Below are 19,623 nucleotides of genomic sequence, written 5' to 3'. Positions count from 1 at the left end.
TGACAGATCTCCCTCTCTCTTGGAGCCTGTCTCTGTAACTGACACACAAGGGCAATTAATGCACATTCATTTATATACACATTGCCTCCTGTAAAATGTTATTGTTTGTTTTAGCATGGCTTATGTGGCCCACTCTGGGATGGCTGCAGATGAAATAACAGAGAATATTGATTCAGCTGTCAGCACCATTGTGACAAAACTACGGGTTAGGTGAGTTTACTGCCAGGATGTCTTCCTGATCTCCCTAATCAATTGTACCCCGTCAACACCGATATTTACACTTTTATTATACGTTAAATGGTCAGGTATACTCAATGTTTATTAATGCTAAAGAAATGTGTGGGCCCAGTCTGAAAATCACCTTTGATATCTCTATTGTCTGGGGTGAGATTACAGGGCCTATAGTACTGTGGTACGTTAAGCTTATTGCCTGCTCTGTATAGCAGTGTGATTAAACCCATGTGCCTACAATCCTGACAAAGAAAGGCCTTTAACAAGTGGCCGCAATCTGAGTGATACGATACACAGGGTAGAAATGGCCGTAACATTGAAAATGTTTTCTTCACAGAAATAGTTTTGACCTGAATGTATGAGTCTTTGTGTTCTTTGAGTATAAAGTGTTGTCTCTTTTGCAGAAAGGACCGTTGATAAAGGTCATCCACTTGAAAAGCCAATCAGTGCCTCTGCCCATCTACACCTCTAACCTGAGTAACCTGACCCTTATAGATGAAACACAGAAACAGACCCGCGCAGCCATGGATGCCAAGGTAGGACTGCTACACACAAATGCTTGTAAATTGCTTTGGAAGATTATATTATTTGATCAATGATCTATTTTTGTCAAATTAAAGGACTCGTCTTTGCACTGGTTCGGAACCTGTTTTACACTCTATTAATTTTGGTTTAAATCCAGTGCTATATGAAACCCATTCCAGTGAGTCAGGGGAACGGTCTCCATTTAGTGCTGTCTCCCTGTTCACTCTCTGTGAACATCAACATAGCTCTTAGTGCCACATATGGACTATTGAGGTCAATTGCAGACCTCTCTATTATTTACATGCATATGTACATGCATGCAGTACCAGTAAAAGTTTTGACACACCTACTAAAGGTTAAATAAACTTAAAGGGTTTCTTTATTTTTTACTATTTTATACATTGTAGAACAATAGTGAAGACATAAACTATGAAATAACACACATGGAATCATGTCGTAACCAAATGTTAATTAAAACTTCTTGACGCTACCCATCCCTGTCGCGGGATCATTTTAGTCAGCAGCTGATGAATAGCATAGCGCCACAGTCAAATAATATTACTAGAAAATATTCATATTCATGAAATCACAAGTGAAATATATTGAAACACAGCTTAGCCTTTTGTTAATCACCCTGTCATCTCAGATTTTGAAATGATGCTTTACAGCCAAAGCAAGACAAGCATTTGTGTAAGTTTATCGATAGCATAGCATTATGCCTAGCTAGCAGCAGGCAACCTGGTCACAAAAATCAGAAAAGCAATCTAATTCAATCGTTTACCTTTGATGAGCTTCGGATGTTTTCACTCACGAGACTCCTAGTTAGATAGCAAATGTTCCTTTTTTCCAAAAAATATTGTTTTTGTAGCCGAAATAACTCTGTTAGTTCTTCACGTTTGGCTGAGAATTCGACCGGAAATTGCGGTCACGACAACGCCAAAAAATATTCCAAATTAGCTCCATAATATCGACAGAAACATGGCAAAACGTTGTTTATAATCAATCCTCAAGGTGTTTTTCAAATATCTATTCGATAATATATCAACCGGGACAGCTGTATTTTCCGTAAGACCGGGAGGAAAAATGGCTACCTCTGTCTATTACACAATAATTACTCTGAGAGCCCTCAGCCGGACACTTACGCAATGTAGTCGTTTACACTCATTCTTCAACATAAAGGCGTGAAACTACGTCAAAATGCTGTAGACACCTTGGGGAATACGTAGAAAAAGGAATCTGGTTGATAGCCCATTCACTGCTCAATAGGGACGCATCAGAACGCAGAGCTTTCAAAACATGAGTCACTTCCCGATTGGATTTTTCTCAGGCTTTCGCCTGCAATATCAGTTCTGTTATACTCACAGACAATATTTTTACAGTTTTGGAAACTTTAGAGTGTGTTCTATCCTAAGCTGTGAATAATATGCATATTCTAGCATCTTGTCCTGACAAAATAGCCCGTTTTACTTTGGGAACGTTATTTTTCCAAAAATGAAAATAGTGCCCCCTAGTTTCAACAGGTTTTAAACAAATGAAAATATTTTATATTTGAGATTCTTCCAAGTTGCCACCCTTTGCCTTGACAGCTTTGCACATTCTTGACATTCTCTCAACCAGCTTCATGAGGTAGTCACCTGGAATGCATTTCAATTAACAGCTGTGCCTTCTTAAAGCTTAAGTTGTGGAATTTCTTTCCTTAATGCATTTGAGCCGATCAGTTGTTGTGACACGGTAGGGGTGGTATACAGAAGGTAGCAGCCCTATTTGGTAAAAGACCCAAGTTCATATTATGGCAAGACCAGCTCAAATAAGCAAAGAGAAACGACAGTCCATCAATACTTTAAAACATGAAGGTCAGTCAATATGGAACATTTCATGAACTTTGAAAGTATCTTCAAGTGCAGTCGCTGTGATGAAACTGGCTCTCATGAGGACTGGAACGGAAGACCCAAGACCCATCTGCTGCATAGGATAAGTTCATGAGAGTTAACTGCACCTCAGATTGCTGCCCAAATAAATCAGAGTTCATGTAACAGATACATCTCAACATCAACTGTTCAAATTGCTGCAAAGAAACCACTACTAAACCAAATAGGAGATTTTTAGTTCCAACCACCATGTCTTTGTGATGCAGAGTAGGTGAATGGATCTCCGCGTGTCGTTCCCCTCGGGAGGCATGGACGAGGAGGCGTGAGGTGCTTTGCTGTTTGCTGTTTTGAATCCAAAATAGGATACCTATGTGATACATATACGTACTACCTCAATAAGCCTGACTAACCGGTGTCTGTATATAGCCTTGCTACTCTTATTTTCAAATGTCTTCTTACTGTTTTATTTCTTTACTTACCTACACACACACACACACACACACACACACACACACACCTTCTCACTATTGGTTAGTCTGTAAGTAAGCATTTCACTGTAAGGTCTACCTACATCTGTTGTATTCGGCGCGCGTGACAAACTTTAATTTGATTTATTCAGGGATGAAGTGGAGATGGGCCTGGCTTAAGCTGCATGCCACTATAGAAATGAATGGAACACCACACTTTTTCAATAAAACGTGGTATGCCAGATGTACTCTGCCCGAAAGAGATCAATTATGCCAGCAAAGGGTATCTTGCTCTGCTGGCACATTGTAGAACAGATGTCCACAGGCAGAAAGTATTCAATGTAATGTGTAGCCCAAAGATATAGATTTTTGTGTTGAATTTGACCGTAACGTGTGTAAGGGGGGGTTATTTTTTACACGAGACACAACTCATCCAGGCATATCCCTTTGTCTTTCTTTAGGTGATCCTTTACAAGACACTGAGGACTGAGTACAAGCCCTTTGAAGCCGAACGACGGCTGCTGGGGAACTTTGACATGTTTCTTTCAGACGACCGCTTTCGCCGCCTGCTGTCCTCGCACATCGGCAAGCACTTCTACGAGAGAAAGAAGTAAGCTTGTAAATATTGTTGGTTGATCACCTTGCCTATTTTAGTCAAATGAAATCTATTTAAAGACTCATTTTTGCACTGGTTCGGAACCTGGTTCACTCTCAGTGTGAATTTTGGTTTAACTCCATTGCTATATGAAACTCATTCCAGTGAGGCAGGGGAGTGGCATCCTTTTTTTGCTGTCTCCCTGTTCACTCTCTGGGAACATCAACATAGCCCCTAGTGCTGTTCCCTGGTTTTGAAATACATGTCCTCTTATACAGTTGGAAGTCGGAAGTTTACATACACCATAGCCAAATACATTTAATCCTAGTAAAAATTCCCTGTCTAAGGTCACCACTTTATTTGAAGAATGTGAAATGTCAGAATGATAGTGGTTTATTTCTTTCATCACAGTCCCAGTGGTTCAGAAGTTTACATACACTCAATTAGTATTTGGTAGCATTGCCTTTCAATTGTTTAACTTGGGTCAAATGTTTCGGGTAGCCTTCCACAAGCTTCCCACAATAAGTTGGGCGAATTTTGGCCCATTCCTCCTGACAGAGCTGCTGTAACTGAGTCAGGTTTGTAGGCCTCCTTGCTCACACATATTTTTTCTATAGGATTGAGGTCAGGGCTTTCTGATGGCCACTCCAATACCTTGACTTTGAGTCCTTAAGCCATATTGCCACAACTTTGGAAGTATGCTTGGGGTCATTGTCCATTTGGAAGACTCATTTGCGACCAAGCTTTAACTTCCTGACTGATGTCTTGAGACGTTGCTTCAATATATCCACATCATTTTCCTCCCTCATGGTGCCATATATTTTGAACAGTTCTATTTTTGTTTGATCAGACCAGAGGACATCTCTCCAAAAAGTACGATCTTTGTCCCCATGTGCAGTTGCAAACCGTAGTCTGGCTTTTTTATGGTGGTTTTGGAGCAGTGGCTTCTTCCTTGCTGAGCGGCCTTTCCTGTTGTCGAAATATAATTAGTTTTACTGTGGATATAGATACTTTTGTACCTGTTTCCTCCAGCATCTTCAAAATATCCTTTGCTGCTGTTCTGGGATTGATTTGCACCAAAGTACGTTCATCTCTTGGAGACAGAACGGGTCTCCTTCCTGAGCGGTATGACGGCTGCGTGGTCCCATGGTGTTTATGCTTGCTTACTATTGTTTGTACAGATGAACGTGGTACCTTCAGGTGTTTGGAAATTGCTCCCAAGGATGAACCAGATTTGTGGAGGTCTACAATTGTTTTTCTGAGGTCTTGGCCGATTTTATTTTTATTTTCCCATGATGTCAAGCAAAGAGGCACTGATTTTGAAGGTAGGCCTTGAAATACATCCACAGGTACACCTCCAATTGACTCAAATGATATCAGTTAGTCTATCAGAAGCTTCTAAAGCCATGACATCATTTTCTGGAATTTTCCAAGCTGTTGAAAGGCACAGTCAACTTAGCGTATGTGAACTTCTGACCCACTGGAATTGTGATACAATGAATTATAAGTGAAATAATCTGTCTGTAAACAATTGTTGGAAAAATTACTTGTCATGCTAGATGTCCTAACCGACTTGCCAAAACTATAGTTTGTTCACAAGACATTTGTGGAGTGGTTGAAAAATGAGTTTTAATGACTCCAACCTAAGTGTATGTAAACTTCCGACTTCACCTGTAAGTTTAAATGTGCCTTTAAGCTAGCCCTTACATACCTTAATGGAGTTTAATTTTTTTTTTTTTTTTTTTTTTTTTTTAAATCTCCCCTGCTTAGGGAGCCTTTGTCATTGAACCTGCAGAGCAAGAAGCTGGCCTTGGACATCCAGAGAACCATCCAGGGAACAACAACCTCCATTTCTAAGAAAGGCTGCTACTGGTGAGGCCTGCTCTCTGACTTAGTCAGTAAGTGCGCCTCAGCAAACCCTGTCCTTGTTGGACATGGGCAATGATGGTGCCATAGTGACTCAAAATATATCCTGACAGATCTCCCTCTCTCTTGGAGCCTGTCTCTGTAACTGACACACAAGGGCAATTAATGCACATTCATTTATATACACATTGCCTCCTGTAAAATGTTATTGTTTGTTTTAGCATGGCTTATGTGGCCCACTCTGGGATGGCTGCAGATGAAATAACAGAGAATATTGATTCAGCTGTCAGCACCATTGTGACAAAACTACGGGTTAGGTGAGTTTACTGCCAGGATGTCTTCCTGATCTCCCTAATCAATTGTACCCCGTCAACACCGATATTTACACTTTTATTATACGTTAAATGGTCAGGTATACTCAATGTTTATTAATGCTAAAGAAATGTGTGGGCCCAGTCTGAAAATCACCTTTGATATCTCTATTGTCTGGGGTGAGATTACAGGGCCTATAGTACTGTGGTACGTTAAGCTTATTGCCTGCTCTGTATAGCAGTGTGATTAAACCCATGTGCCTACAATCCTGACAAAGAAAGGCCTTTAACAAGTGGCCGCAATCTGAGTGATACGATACACAGGGTAGAAATGGCCGTAACATTGAAAATGTTTTCTTCACAGAAATAGTTTTGACCTGAATGTATGAGTCTTTGTGTTCTTTGAGTATAAAGTGTTGTCTCTTTTGCAGAAAGGACCGTTGATAAAGGTCATCCACTTGAAAAGCCAATCAGTGCCTCTGCCCATCTACACCTCTAACCTGAGTAACCTGACCCTTATAGATGAAACACAGAAACAGACCCGCGCAGCCATGGATGCCAAGGTAGGACTGCTACACACAAATGCTTGTAAATTGCTTTGGAAGATTATATTATTTGATCAATGATCTATTTTTGTCAAATTAAAGGACTCGTCTTTGCACTGGTTCGGAACCTGTTTTACACTCTATTAATTTTGGTTTAAATCCAGTGCTATATGAAACCCATTCCAGTGAGTCAGGGGAACGGTCTCCATTTAGTGCTGTCTCCCTGTTCACTCTCTGTGAACATCAACATAGCTCTTAGTGCCACATATGGACTATTGAGGTCAATTGCAGACCTCTCTATTATTTACATGCATATGTACATGCATGCAGTACCAGTAAAAGTTTTGACACACCTACTAAAGGTTAAATAAACCTAAAGGGTTTCTTTATTTTTTACTATTTTATACATTGTAGAACAATAGTGAAGACATAAACTATGAAATAACACACATGGAATCATGTCGTAACCAAATGTTAATTAAAACTTCTTGACGCTACCCATCCCTGTCGCGGGATCATTTTAGTCAGCAGCTGCTGAATAGCATAGCGCCACAGTCAAATAATATTACTAGAAAATATTCATATTCATGAAATCACAAGTGAAATATATTGAAACACAGCTTAGCCTTTTGTTAATCACCCTGTCATCTCAGATTTTGAAATGATGCTTTACAGCCAAAGCAAGACAAGCATTTGTGTAAGTTTATCGATAGCATAGCATTATGCCTAGCTAGCAGCAGGCAACCTGGTCACAAAAATCAGAAAAGCAATCTAATTCAATCGTTTACCTTTGATGAGCTTCGGATGTTTTCACTCACGAGACTCCTAGTTAGATAGCAAATGTTCCTTTTTTCCAAAAAATATTGTTTTTGTAGCCGAAATAACTCTGTTAGTTCTTCACGTTTGGCTGAGAATTCGACCGGAAATTGCGGTCACGACAACGCCAAAAAATATTCCAAATTAGCTCCATAATATCGACAGAAACATGGCAAAACGTTGTTTATAATCAATCCTCAAGGTGTTTTTCAAATATCTATTCGATAATATATCAACCGGGACAGCTGTATTTTCCGTAAGACCGGGAGGAAAAATGGCTACCTCTGTCTATTACACAATAATTACTCTGAGAGCCCTCAGCCGGACACTTACGCAATGTAGTCGTTTACACTCATTCTTCAACATAAAGGCGTGAAACTACGTCAAAATGCTGTAGACACCTTGGGGAATACGTAGAAAAAGGAATCTGGTTGATAGCCCATTCACTGCTCAATAGGGACGCATCAGAACGCAGAGCTTTCAAAACATGAGTCACTTCCCGATTGGATTTTTCTCAGGCTTTCGCCTGCAATATCAGTTCTGTTATACTCACAGACAATATTTTTACAGTTTTGGAAACTTTAGAGTGTGTTCTATCCTAAGCTGTGAATAATATGCATATTCTAGCATCTTGTCCTGACAAAATAGCCCGTTTTACTTTGGGAACGTTATTTTTCCAAAAATGAAAATAGTGCCCCCTAGTTTCAACAGGTTTTAAACAAATGAAAATATTTTATATTTGAGATTCTTCCAAGTTGCCACCCTTTGCCTTGACAGCTTTGCACATTCTTGACATTCTCTCAACCAGCTTCATGAGGTAGTCACCTGGAATGCATTTCAATTAACAGCTGTGCCTTCTTAAAGCTTAAGTTGTGGAATTTCTTTCCTTAATGCATTTGAGCCGATCAGTTGTTGTGACACGGTAGGGGTGGTATACAGAAGGTAGCAGCCCTATTTGGTAAAAGACCCAAGTTCATATTATGGCAAGACCAGCTCAAATAAGCAAAGAGAAACGACAGTCCATCAATACTTTAAAACATGAAGGTCAGTCAATATGGAACATTTCATGAACTTTGAAAGTATCTTCAAGTGCAGTCGCTGTGATGAAACTGGCTCTCATGAGGACTGGAACGGAAGACCCAAGACCCATCTGCTGCATAGGATAAGTTCATGAGAGTTAACTGCACCTCAGATTGCTGCCCAAATAAATCAGAGTTCATGTAACAGATACATCTCAACATCAACTGTTCAAATTGCTGCAAAGAAACCACTACTAAACCAAATAGGAGATTTTTAGTTCCAACCACCATGTCTTTGTGATGCAGAGTAGGTGAATGGATCTCCGCGTGTCGTTCCCCTCGGGAGGCATGGACGAGGAGGCGTGAGGTGCTTTGCTGTTTGCTGTTTTGAATCCAAAATAGGATACCTATGTGATACATATACGTACTACCTCAATAAGCCTGACTAACCGGTGTCTGTATATAGCCTTGCTACTCTTATTTTCAAATGTCTTCTTACTGTTTTATTTCTTTACTTACCTACACACACACACACACACACACACACACACACACACACACCTTCTCACTATTGGTTAGTCTGTAAGTAAGCATTTCACTGTAAGGTCTACCTACATCTGTTGTATTCGGCGCGCGTGACAAACTTTAATTTGATTTATTCAGGGATGAAGTGGAGATGGGCCTGGCTTAAGCTGCATGCCACTATAGAAATGAATGGAACACCACACTTTTTCAATAAAACGTGGTATGCCAGATGTACTCTGCCCGAAAGAGATCAATTATGCCAGCAAAGGGTATCTTGCTCTGCTGGCACATTGTAGAACAGATGTCCACAGGCAGAAAGTATTCAATGTAATGTGTAGCCCAAAGATATAGATTTTTGTGTTGAATTTGACCGTAACGTGTGTAAGGGGGGGTTATTTTTTACACGAGACACAACTCATCCAGGCATATCCCTTTGTCTTTCTTTAGGTGATCCTTTACAAGACACTGAGGACTGAGTACAAGCCCTTTGAAGCCGAACGACGGCTGCTGGGGAACTTTGACATGTTTCTTTCAGACGACCGCTTTCGCCGCCTGCTGTCCTCGCACATCGGCAAGCACTTCTACGAGAGAAAGAAGTAAGCTTGTAAATATTGTTGGTTGATCACCTTGCCTATTTTAGTCAAATGAAATCTATTTAAAGACTCATTTTTGCACTGGTTCGGAACCTGGTTCACTCTCAGTGTGAATTTTGGTTTAACTCCATTGCTATATGAAACTCATTCCAGTGAGGCAGGGGAGTGGCATCCTTTTTTTGCTGTCTCCCTGTTCACTCTCTGGGAACATCAACATAGCCCCTAGTGCTGTTCCCTGGTTTTGAAATACATGTCCTCTTATACAGTTGGAAGTCGGAAGTTTACATACACCATAGCCAAATACATTTAATCCTAGTAAAAATTCCCTGTCTAAGGTCACCACTTTATTTGAAGAATGTGAAATGTCAGAATGATAGTGGTTTATTTCTTTCATCACAGTCCCAGTGGTTCAGAAGTTTACATACACTCAATTAGTATTTGGTAGCATTGCCTTTCAATTGTTTAACTTGGGTCAAATGTTTCGGGTAGCCTTCCACAAGCTTCCCACAATAAGTTGGGCGAATTTTGGCCCATTCCTCCTGACAGAGCTGCTGTAACTGAGTCAGGTTTGTAGGCCTCCTTGCTCACACATATTTTTTCTATAGGATTGAGGTCAGGGCTTTCTGATGGCCACTCCAATACCTTGACTTTGAGTCCTTAAGCCATATTGCCACAACTTTGGAAGTATGCTTGGGGTCATTGTCCATTTGGAAGACTCATTTGCGACCAAGCTTTAACTTCCTGACTGATGTCTTGAGACGTTGCTTCAATATATCCACATCATTTTCCTCCCTCATGGTGCCATATATTTTGAACAGTTCTATTTTTGTTTGATCAGACCAGAGGACATCTCTCCAAAAAGTACGATCTTTGTCCCCATGTGCAGTTGCAAACCGTAGTCTGGCTTTTTTATGGTGGTTTTGGAGCAGTGGCTTCTTCCTTGCTGAGCGGCCTTTCCTGTTGTCGAAATATAATTAGTTTTACTGTGGATATAGATACTTTTGTACCTGTTTCCTCCAGCATCTTCAAAATATCCTTTGCTGCTGTTCTGGGATTGATTTGCACCAAAGTACGTTCATCTCTTGGAGACAGAACGGGTCTCCTTCCTGAGCGGTATGACGGCTGCGTGGTCCCATGGTGTTTATGCTTGCTTACTATTGTTTGTACAGATGAACGTGGTACCTTCAGGTGTTTGGAAATTGCTCCCAAGGATGAACCAGATTTGTGGAGGTCTACAATTGTTTTTCTGAGGTCTTGGCCGATTTTATTTTTATTTTCCCATGATGTCAAGCAAAGAGGCACTGATTTTGAAGGTAGGCCTTGAAATACATCCACAGGTACACCTCCAATTGACTCAAATGATATCAGTTAGTCTATCAGAAGCTTCTAAAGCCATGACATCATTTTCTGGAATTTTCCAAGCTGTTGAAAGGCACAGTCAACTTAGTGTATGTGAACTTCTGACCCACTGGAATTGTGATACAATGAATTATAAGTGAAATAATCTGTCTGTAAACAATTGTTGGAAAAATTACTTGTCATGCTAGATGTCCTAACCGACTTGCCAAAACTATAGTTTGTTCACAAGACATTTGTGGAGTGGTTGAAAAATGAGTTTTAATGACTCCAACCTAAGTGTATGTAAACTTCCGACTTCACCTGTAAGTTTAAATGTGCCTTTAAGCTAGCCCTTACAGAGTTCTAATCTAATGGAGTTTAATTTTTTTTATTTATTTTTTTTAAATCTCCCCTGCTTAGGGAGCCTTTGTCATTGAACCTGCAGAGCAAGAAGCTGGTGATACTGTGTGATTTATTTAGAATTCAAGGCACACTTAACCAGCATGGCTACCACAGCATTCTGCAGCGATACGTCATCCCATCTGGTTTGGGTTTAGCGGGTCATTTGTATTTTCAACAAGACAATGACCCAACACACCTCCAGGCTGTGTAAGGGCAATTTGACGTAGAAGGAGAGTGATGGTGCTGCATCAGATTACCTGGCCTCACAATCACCTGAACTCAACCCAATTGAGATGGTTTGGGATGAGTTGGACTTCAGAGTGAAGGAAAAGCAGCCAACAAGTGCTCAGCAAATATGGGAACTCTAAGACTGTTGGAAAAGCATTCCAGGTGAAGCTGGTTGAGAGAATGCCAAGAGTGTGCAAGGCTGTCAAGGCAAATGGTGGCTACTTAGAAGAATCTAAAATGTATTTTGATTTAAGTGTTTGTGTTACTACATGATCCCATATGTTTTATTGATTTGATGTCTAGTAAAGATAAAGAAAAACCCTCGAATGAGTAGGGGTCCAAACTTTTGACTGGTACTTTGTGTATATAAACATGCGAGAGTTGGATCTCATCAATACCTGTGTCTTGTTTATGAAATTTCAGAAAAATGCGCGGAAACAGAAGTCTGCAAAGAAAGAACAGAAGTCTACAGAAAAAAACTCTGGTGCTGACAGGGAGGAAGAGGTTCCCATAGTAATGCCAAGGAAAAAGGCTAAAGTGGAGGTCTGTACCCCGCTAGTGTCAAACCAAATGCATTTAAATATTATTAGTTCATCAATTAACTATTTTTGTCAAATAACATTTTTCAAAGGACTCTGTGCACTGGTTTGGAACTTGTTTCACTCTCCTTATGAATTTTGGTTTAAATCCAATGCTATATGAAACTTATTCCAGTGAGGCAGGGGAGCGGTGTCCCTTTTATGGTGTTTCCCTGTTCACTCTCTGGGAACACTGCCCCCCCAGTGGAAGTTAATTGACCGACCTCTGTCTCTACAGAAAGACTCCTCTCAGTACTGTGCAAATTGTTTTCTTCTCTCTGATCCGCGTAGAAGCCGACCAAGAAGGGACTTGTGAAGGTACCCAAACCAACAGGAGGAAAGGTATAAAATAAAAAAGACTCGACTTTCAGCATTAGCCTCCATGTCGATAGAAAAGGACTTATTGGTGCAACTAAAACGCACAGATAGACTGTACAACAGAGTCATTGAAGTCTTCTTGAGGAAAGAAAGGAGGATGGATTTTGTGTTCAAATAATCAGTCTTTGGTGAGTAGGCATACAATGCATTTTATTTTTTAAATGTGTATGTATGTTTCGCATTTTGTTAATATTAAATAGCCTATGTTGCAAATGATTTGTTTACTTTTATTTTCAGTGAATAGTTGTCTTTATCATCACGGTGAAACTGCTTTGGGTGCGACAATGCGCTGTTTAGTGAACACACTGTATTTAAAAAATGTTGGATTTAAAGCTCAAAGTTTGTGGACCAGAAATGGATAGAACAAGAATATTAATATAACTCTGTTGCACTCGACTATGTTCTTGCCTATTAGTTGAACTGTACTGTATTGTACTCTTCCCCTGCAATTCTCTGAATAAAAATGTCCATTTTAAGGTGACGCAACGCCTGGTTATACTGCGTTTCTGTCTAAGTGTATAGTGTCTAGAGCCATGGCATCATAATGATGGTAATAAGAGGTGGATTAATTCAGGTTGGACTGTGTAGGACCTCACTGAAGGCCCAGGCCCACGGCACGCCACTGTGTTAACCTCTCCGGGATATGTAGGACTGTAGCGTCCCACCTAGCCAACATCCAGTGAAAATGCAGAGCGCTGAATTCAAAATTTGTTTTCCTCAGCCATCCACACGCAATATCCCACAATGAGTGTAAACATGTTTGTAGAAATTTCAGTGACTGTATTGAATGAAATCTACATTTAGAACAAATTCTTATTTACAATGACGGCCTACCCCGAACGACACTGGGCCAATTGTGCGCCGCCCTATTGGACTCCCAATCACGGCCGGTTGTGCTACAGCCTGGAATTGAACCAGGATCTAGTGACACCTCTTGCACTGAGATGCAGTGCCTTAGACCGCTGTGCCACTTGGGAGCCCCGAGTGGCGGTGAACATTAATCTTCAAGTCTTTCCACTGATTTTCAATGTTAAGCCTGGGCTTTGGCTGGACCACTCAAGGACTTTCACATTCTTGTTCAGAAGTCTGTTTGGGGTCATTGTCCTGTTGGAATGTAATTATTTGCCCAGGTCCAAGGTTGTTTGCATTGAAGCAGGTTCTCCTCAAGGATTTGCCTTTATTTGGCTCCATTCATTGTTCCCTCTATCCTTACCAATCTCCCAGTCCCTGGTGCTGAAAAGCATCCCCATAACATGTTGCTACCACGACCATGCTTCACTGTAGGGTGGTGTTTGAAGGGTGATGAGGTGCGCCTTGTTTTTTCCAGACATGGTGCTTTTCATTCAAGCCAAAGAGTTCAATTTGCCTCATCAGATCACAATCTTTTGCCTTATCAGTCTTTCACGTGCAGTTTTGTGAACTCCAGGTGTGCTGTCGTGTCTTTTTTTCAGGAGTAGTTTCAGTCTGGCCACTTCCATAAAGCCCAGATTTGTGAAGTGCTGTAGAGACGGTTGTCATTCTGGTAGGTTTTCTCATCTCAGCCAAGGAACTGTTATTGGTCACCTCCCTGACCAAGGGCCTTGCCAGGTTGCACAGTTGGGTTGGACAGCCAGCTGTAGGCAGTCTGGGTAGTTCATTTTTCCATCTCCCAATTATTGTTTATATGCCTCATCACAATTCTCTCATGTTATAATCATAATCAAAATAATCATGTTCAAACAATTGAATTGGACACAGGTGGACTCCAAGTTGTAGTGACGTCTCAATGATGATTAAAGGAAATTGGATGAATCTGGGCTCAATTTGGAGTGTCATAGCAAAGGGGTGTGAATGCTTATGTAAATGAGATTTCAGTATTTAATTTAATACATTTGCAAACATGTTTTCACTGTATGGGCGATTATGTGTAGATTAGAATGTAATTTAACACATTTAATTCCAGCTGTAAAATAACAATGTTGAGGTAAGTCAAGGAGTAGCCTGTAACTACTTTTCTGAATGCACTATATATCCCTTTGCCATTCATTAAACCGAACCTTTGATGTTGGAGTTTGCCAGACAGTGACTGGTTTCGTCAGTCAGTGTAGCCTACCGAATCGCATCAGTGAGAGCCGTTAATTTGGCTCCCTAATTTGCGTAGGCAATTGGTAGGCTTTTAGCAATTATCTGCAGATAAATTATGAAAACATTTGATGAAGATGGTAAATCATCACTGCAGGAACAACAGGTAATGGAGAGCTGTGTTCGACTCATATAATATTAGGGCCCTCGCGGAATCCAGTCATTAACAGAATTCAACAATATTCATATGTATTGACCTTACTAGGGAATCAACTAAACGCATTGAAATGTATTTGTTTAATCATAAGACATGAACAGAATGAAGCAGTTTGTATTTCCTGCAACTTGCTGAAGCGGCAACGTCGGTGTGTGTGTGGTGCATGCGTCTACCACTTTGGATAGCCGTTAGTGATTATGCTAATGAAAACGGTCTTCTGGTAGATGGAAAGGCCTTCTCAATTATGTTAGGCTAATTTGTAGTTATATTTTCTTCAATCCAGTGGGTATTTGTTTTGCAAACTCTACCATCGTGTGTGCTACAAAAATACTGTTCAACAACAGCCTCTTGCTAGGTGTGCGTTTAAATTAAAAGGTAACTACATCCAAAATTAATTTCTCAGATTTCTTCCCAGACCTCAAGTGGTTTAAGCATTGTTGTGTTGTGGACTTAGAACTTCCACTTTGGTTGTTTTTATATTAAAATGTGATTTTGCCAGCGAAGACCTGGAAAAACAAAACAGAAAATTGGGAAGACGAAACGGAATCAGGCAACAAAACGTTTGGTAGGGCCCTAACTAATGATGATTATTAATTTAGTCTATGTAAAATTAGAAATATATAATATTTAAGATTAATATAACCAGTTTTTTATTTTCTTTGATTCAACCTTAATTTATGTTTCACGATAAGGACTATTAATTATTTTTTTAATACAATACATAATTTGAAGAACACATTGTGGCCATTCATGTTTTGTATTACAATTGTAAATAAGACCAGCTCAAAGAGAAGATGGGTTTAATGTTCTTACCTAGTAAATAATCCTGATCATATAGGCCTAGACCAATGGTCACCAATCAGTCGATCGAGATCTCCGAGGCTTTCCTAGTCGATCACCAAACATTTTTACAAAAAAAAACAAAGCCAGGCTTTCCTATTTTATGTATTTGTTTCCTGCTGTTGGCGATAGTTGCACTTGATTCAACAGCCCTACTGTCGGGAAGGTAAAGTGTTCCATCGAATTAACATGAATTGAAAGAGCACTATAGTGAACAGAAATAATGCAGTGTTACTTGAGTTCCCCATCAGCTGGAAGACAGTATGTCCCCTTTTCTCTGTGGTGGGAGGGAGAGCGGAGGGACGGTAAATCGGGTGAGAGGCAGCCTCACTGCTGCTTTCTCCCTCCCCTCAGACTGACCATCAGATGCAGGCAATCAGTCCAGTAAAATAAAAAAATAAGCTAATTATTATGCTCACTCAGCTGTGCCTCAAAAGTAATATTACTAATTACAATTGCTCTATTACTAGTGTAATATACCTACAATTTTGAAATAATTTCAAAATGGTCTGAGAAGAATAATATTGGCAGGGCAATTCAAGCTTAGACAATATGCATTGATAATGTATTGGGCATATAGCCTACTACAAACCTCATTGCTACAGAACAATTTTTAATAAGTTGATGTTGCATAGGCTTACATTTTATAATGTAATGTTTAAAAAAAATGCTTGCATTTTGACTCAAAGTGATCTTTACTCGGAAAAGGTTGACCTTTGGCCTAGATGATATCCAAAACAACTAACAATACACTGAATTCATACATTTTCATTCATTTAAATTGTCTTTCTACATAATACCACAACCAATCTGGAAGGTAAACTTCATAAAGTACCCAATCATTTCACTGTATTTCTGATGATAGAATATAAGGCATTAGTATGTACCGGAGGCCACCAAAATAGAGCTCCTTTAGCCAAAAATGTCAGACCGGGGAAGACAGGCTTTTTTCTATTTGGCTGGCAACTCCTACTTGTGGAGACCACTGCAATGGGCTCACTGTTAATTTTTATGTAATGAATAAATAAGGTTTTTATGTAATATAAACCCATTAAATTAGGCAATATCTGTCTGTACAGGTATTGTGTGGTTTTGGTTCACCTCCGATGCGTTAGCCTTGAGTGATGTTTTACCATGGTAAACACTGTCCAAATACAATAGACTGTTTGGTATTAGATGACAAGGCTATTGTTGATGAGATCATAACATGGTTGTGCAGCTGCTCCCTGATCCTTACAGGCCATGTTTGCCTTTCTAATATCACAGACTGGGTTGTTCACTATAGTGCTCTTTTAAGTGCAATGTCTAACATTGATTTCTAAGTATAATTTCTGTAATATCCATTTGAAGCGAAGTAATGTATTTGTTCAGCACTGTTTTCACATGAATGTAAAAGCTGCCGGAGTTAGCTAGCAAGTTTTGACTACACGCCTACAGGTGCTCCACTTCTGTCTAGTATTGAACTACCCCTCCCTATTTGATGTGGGTGTGGTTAACTGGGTGGAAATAGATGGGATGAGGGGAGTGGGGTTTTAGGAAACAACAGAGCAGTCATCAGTAGGGAGGTTGTAGTTGGTAAGCATTAGAAATCTTATATTGCAGAAGAAAAAGTATACATGTTAATGCAAGTTAGTTGCCGTTGTCCAAGAGGTCATGAAGTGAAACACAAATTGGGTCTCCAAAATATAAATCTATTTCACATTGAGGAACAATTGCAGTTTAGTAAGGGCAGCTTTTCACTCGAGCACCTGATTTGGACAAAACAGTCATCACATCATCATGAGGATGGCATCATCAGAAGAGCTTCCACGAACAGAGGATTCTGTGAGGAGAGTCCCGTGTCCAGAACTTGACCCCAATACTCCAGAACCACCTCGCTGGGCCTACATACACAAACCTATCATCGTCATGGTGATGGGAGCCCTGATGCTGGGCGCTGGTGCGGTGCTGATTCTCCTCCACTCGTCTGGTGTGACAGACACCCCCCATGCCACTGCCCCGGTCTGCCTGTCCATTGGAATGATGTTTGTAGTGGTAGGGCTGGTCTGGATACCCGTCCTGAAGGACAAGCAGAGACGTATGGGGCTGGGGGCCAGGAGCACAAGCAGGTCCCTCAGCAGTGTGTGATGAAAAGGGTAAGGGGTGATCCATTCTTCAGACATTCTGTAGGACATTTGGTTTAGTGTGGTTGGAATCCTAATTTTGTCTTTTAAATAATATAGACTTTTAATTTTTATTTATTAGAGACACTTGGATGTTTTTGGATAACAGGTTATACTGTCATTTACTGACTAATTTATTTTTCACAAGGGAACTTCAGAAAGGACCATTCTTTTGCCTTTTTAAGAAGCACCTTAAAATTATTTCTAAATATCTGATAAAGTATCATCAAAGAAGATCATGTCTCGTAAAGCTGTACTAAAAACCCAAGGTGAATGTACTTTGAACAATTGTACTGTGTGCTCTCAGTATGTTGCGTCCCTGTGACTGTGCGCTGCGTTCTCCAACAGTCCAAAGGCGCGTCATCGCACATCACCTTGTGTCCGCACCGGAGTCGGCACTTTTGGAAATGACATTACTTTCTGGACTTCAAATTACTTTTTGAAAAGGAAATATTGCACTTCCGTTACCATGGCGCAAATACAAGAAAGGCAAGTGGAGGTCGCGGAGAGGAGATATCAGGGAGTTGGTCGCTGTAAATGTGCCTTTTGGTTTGCGGTGAGCCACGACGTAGTTGGAGTGTTTATATTGCTGACCGGGGTGTTTGCAGACATATTCTGCCACGACTTGTTCATCTATGCAGGAGCTGTCATCATCTTCCTCAGTCTCATCTGGTGGGTGTTCTGGTTCTCGGGGAACATCGAGGTGCCACCTGAGGAACTGGAGGATGACGTTGGCTTGGTCAAACTAAAGAACAAAGGGATCAGCGGTGTTGTCCAGAAGGTTTCCAACCGTCTCACTAACGGAATTAGGAACTCATTCCGAAGGAACGGGAGGGTCAAGGGAGAGGGGCCCCGAACAACGGATGGAAATGTTACCTCTAACCAGCAGCAAGCCCCTGTCACTCTTTCCATTATTTATCAGAACACAACAGAAGCTTCATCTACTGAACTTACCAGACAGACATTGACAATATGACTTTACAGGTAATTTCGTTTCAAATGTAACTACTGGCAACATCGTAATAATAATGTTCTGTTATAAGCCCATAATAGACATTTTTTTTAACTGAATCATAATGTAATGTTTCGGATAAGCAGGCAAAATAAGCCTATATTTGCCTCACTGGTAATGATTAAACAACATCAAGGTCACTGGAAAGAGTCCAAATGTCTCCCTATCTGCTATCTTGTAGATAAAATGGCAGACTTTGTACCGTGCATAAGTGGTATATGATCATTTTGCTGATAATGGTGCCAAAAAATGTGCACATGCAAATTTATTTTCATATGTTTTGATTAGGTATAATTGTTGCATTAATCCTTACAAATGCTCCTCAAAATAATTAGAGACCTTTTTAGGAAAGAATAGAATCCCTTTTAATTATTTAGTATACTAATGTTATTTTTTCCCCAATGCAGGTTCAGAGCATTTTCTCTGGATTCAAGAGCAGTCTGCAGGAACCTGAAGATGTATTGCACACTGTGACTGTACCAACAAAGTAGCTGATTAGAGTAATGAGATTGATTGCACTCAGACGCTATATAATTGTTCATAACATGGCATTTGATAATGTCATTGTAAATATAACACATTATTTTGTACAATAACATATCTCTGCATTTATTTCTAAAGTCATATTTTGTGAATTGCTTATAAACTATTTATAGCCAAATAAAATGTACAACAGATCAAAGTTTGTCACATGCACAGGATACAGCAGGTGCAAACGGAACAGTGAAATGCTTACTTGCAAGCTCTCTTCCACAATGCAGTCAAATATAAATATCAATATATACTGAGTGTTCAAAACATATACATTAAGAACTCTCCATGACATAGACTAAGTAGGTGAAAACTATGATCCCTTATTAATGTTACTTGTTAAATCCACTTCAATCAGTGTAGATGAAGGGGAGGAGACGGGTTAAAGAAGGCTTAAGCCTTGAGAGACAATTGAGACATGGATTGTGTGTGCCATTCAGAGGGTGAATGGGCAAGACAATTGTTTTAAGTGCCTTTGAACAGGGTAGGAGGTGTCAAGCCAGGCACATTGGTTT

General features: G+C 40.1%; 2 protein-coding genes and 2 non-coding genes across 4 annotated transcripts; all 4 read left to right on the top strand.

The window, feature by feature from the left end:
• The first annotated feature begins 114 nt into the window (after window positions 1-114).
• Window positions 115-12,766, top strand: LOC149974362 (ribosomal L1 domain-containing protein 1-like). Its single transcript, XM_090211904.1, has 9 exons — window positions 115-210; window positions 636-767; window positions 3,553-3,701; window positions 5,457-5,558; window positions 5,774-5,869; window positions 6,295-6,426; window positions 9,216-9,364; window positions 11,753-11,872; window positions 12,199-12,766. The coding sequence occupies exons 2-6, from the start codon at window positions 756-758 to the stop codon at window positions 6,305-6,307; spliced, it is 372 nt and encodes a 123-aa protein (XP_090068030.1). The 5' UTR covers window positions 115-210; window positions 636-755; the 3' UTR covers window positions 6,308-6,426; window positions 9,216-9,364; window positions 11,753-11,872; window positions 12,199-12,766.
• Window positions 346-473, top strand: LOC149974363 (small nucleolar RNA ACA64). The gene has a single exon (XR_016489975.1). It is a non-coding gene; the product is annotated as a small nucleolar RNA ACA64 (small nucleolar RNA).
• Window positions 6,005-6,132, top strand: LOC118942480 (small nucleolar RNA ACA64). Its single transcript, XR_005038416.1, has one exon. It is a non-coding gene; the product is annotated as a small nucleolar RNA ACA64 (small nucleolar RNA).
• A 4,202-nt stretch (window positions 12,767-16,968) lies between the features above and the next one.
• LOC149974361 (uncharacterized) lies at window positions 16,969-19,254 on the top strand. Its single transcript, XM_090211900.1, has 2 exons — window positions 16,969-18,549; window positions 18,985-19,254. The coding sequence occupies exon 1, from the start codon at window positions 18,035-18,037 to the stop codon at window positions 18,539-18,541; it is 507 nt and encodes a 168-aa protein (XP_090068026.1). The 5' UTR covers window positions 16,969-18,034; the 3' UTR covers window positions 18,542-18,549; window positions 18,985-19,254.
• Window positions 19,255-19,623: the final 369 nt, after the last annotated feature.

The sequence above is a fragment of the Oncorhynchus mykiss genome, chromosome 20 (assembly GCF_057628025.1).
Source record: "Oncorhynchus mykiss isolate SJ-2025 chromosome 20, ASM5762802v1, whole genome shotgun sequence".
NCBI lineage: Eukaryota > Metazoa > Chordata > Actinopteri > Salmoniformes > Salmonidae > Oncorhynchus > Oncorhynchus mykiss.
Note: the sequence above shows the minus strand (reverse complement) of the source record. Positions and strands in the feature narration are given on the sequence as shown.

Excerpts from the sequence above, each read along its gene's own strand:
- LOC149974362 (XM_090211904.1), top strand. Across the intron at positions 3,702-5,456 it reads CACTTCTACGAGAGAAAGAA|GGAGCCTTTGTCATTGAACC; the intron begins GTAAGCTTGTAA and ends TCCCCTGCTTAG. Across the intron at positions 5,559-5,773 it reads TCTAAGAAAGGCTGCTACTG|CATGGCTTATGTGGCCCACT; the intron begins GTGAGGCCTGCT and ends TGTTTGTTTTAG.
- LOC149974361 (XM_090211900.1), top strand. The coding sequence starts at position 18,035 with ATGGCGCAAATACAAGAAAGGCAAGTGGAGGTCGCGGAGAGGAGATAT.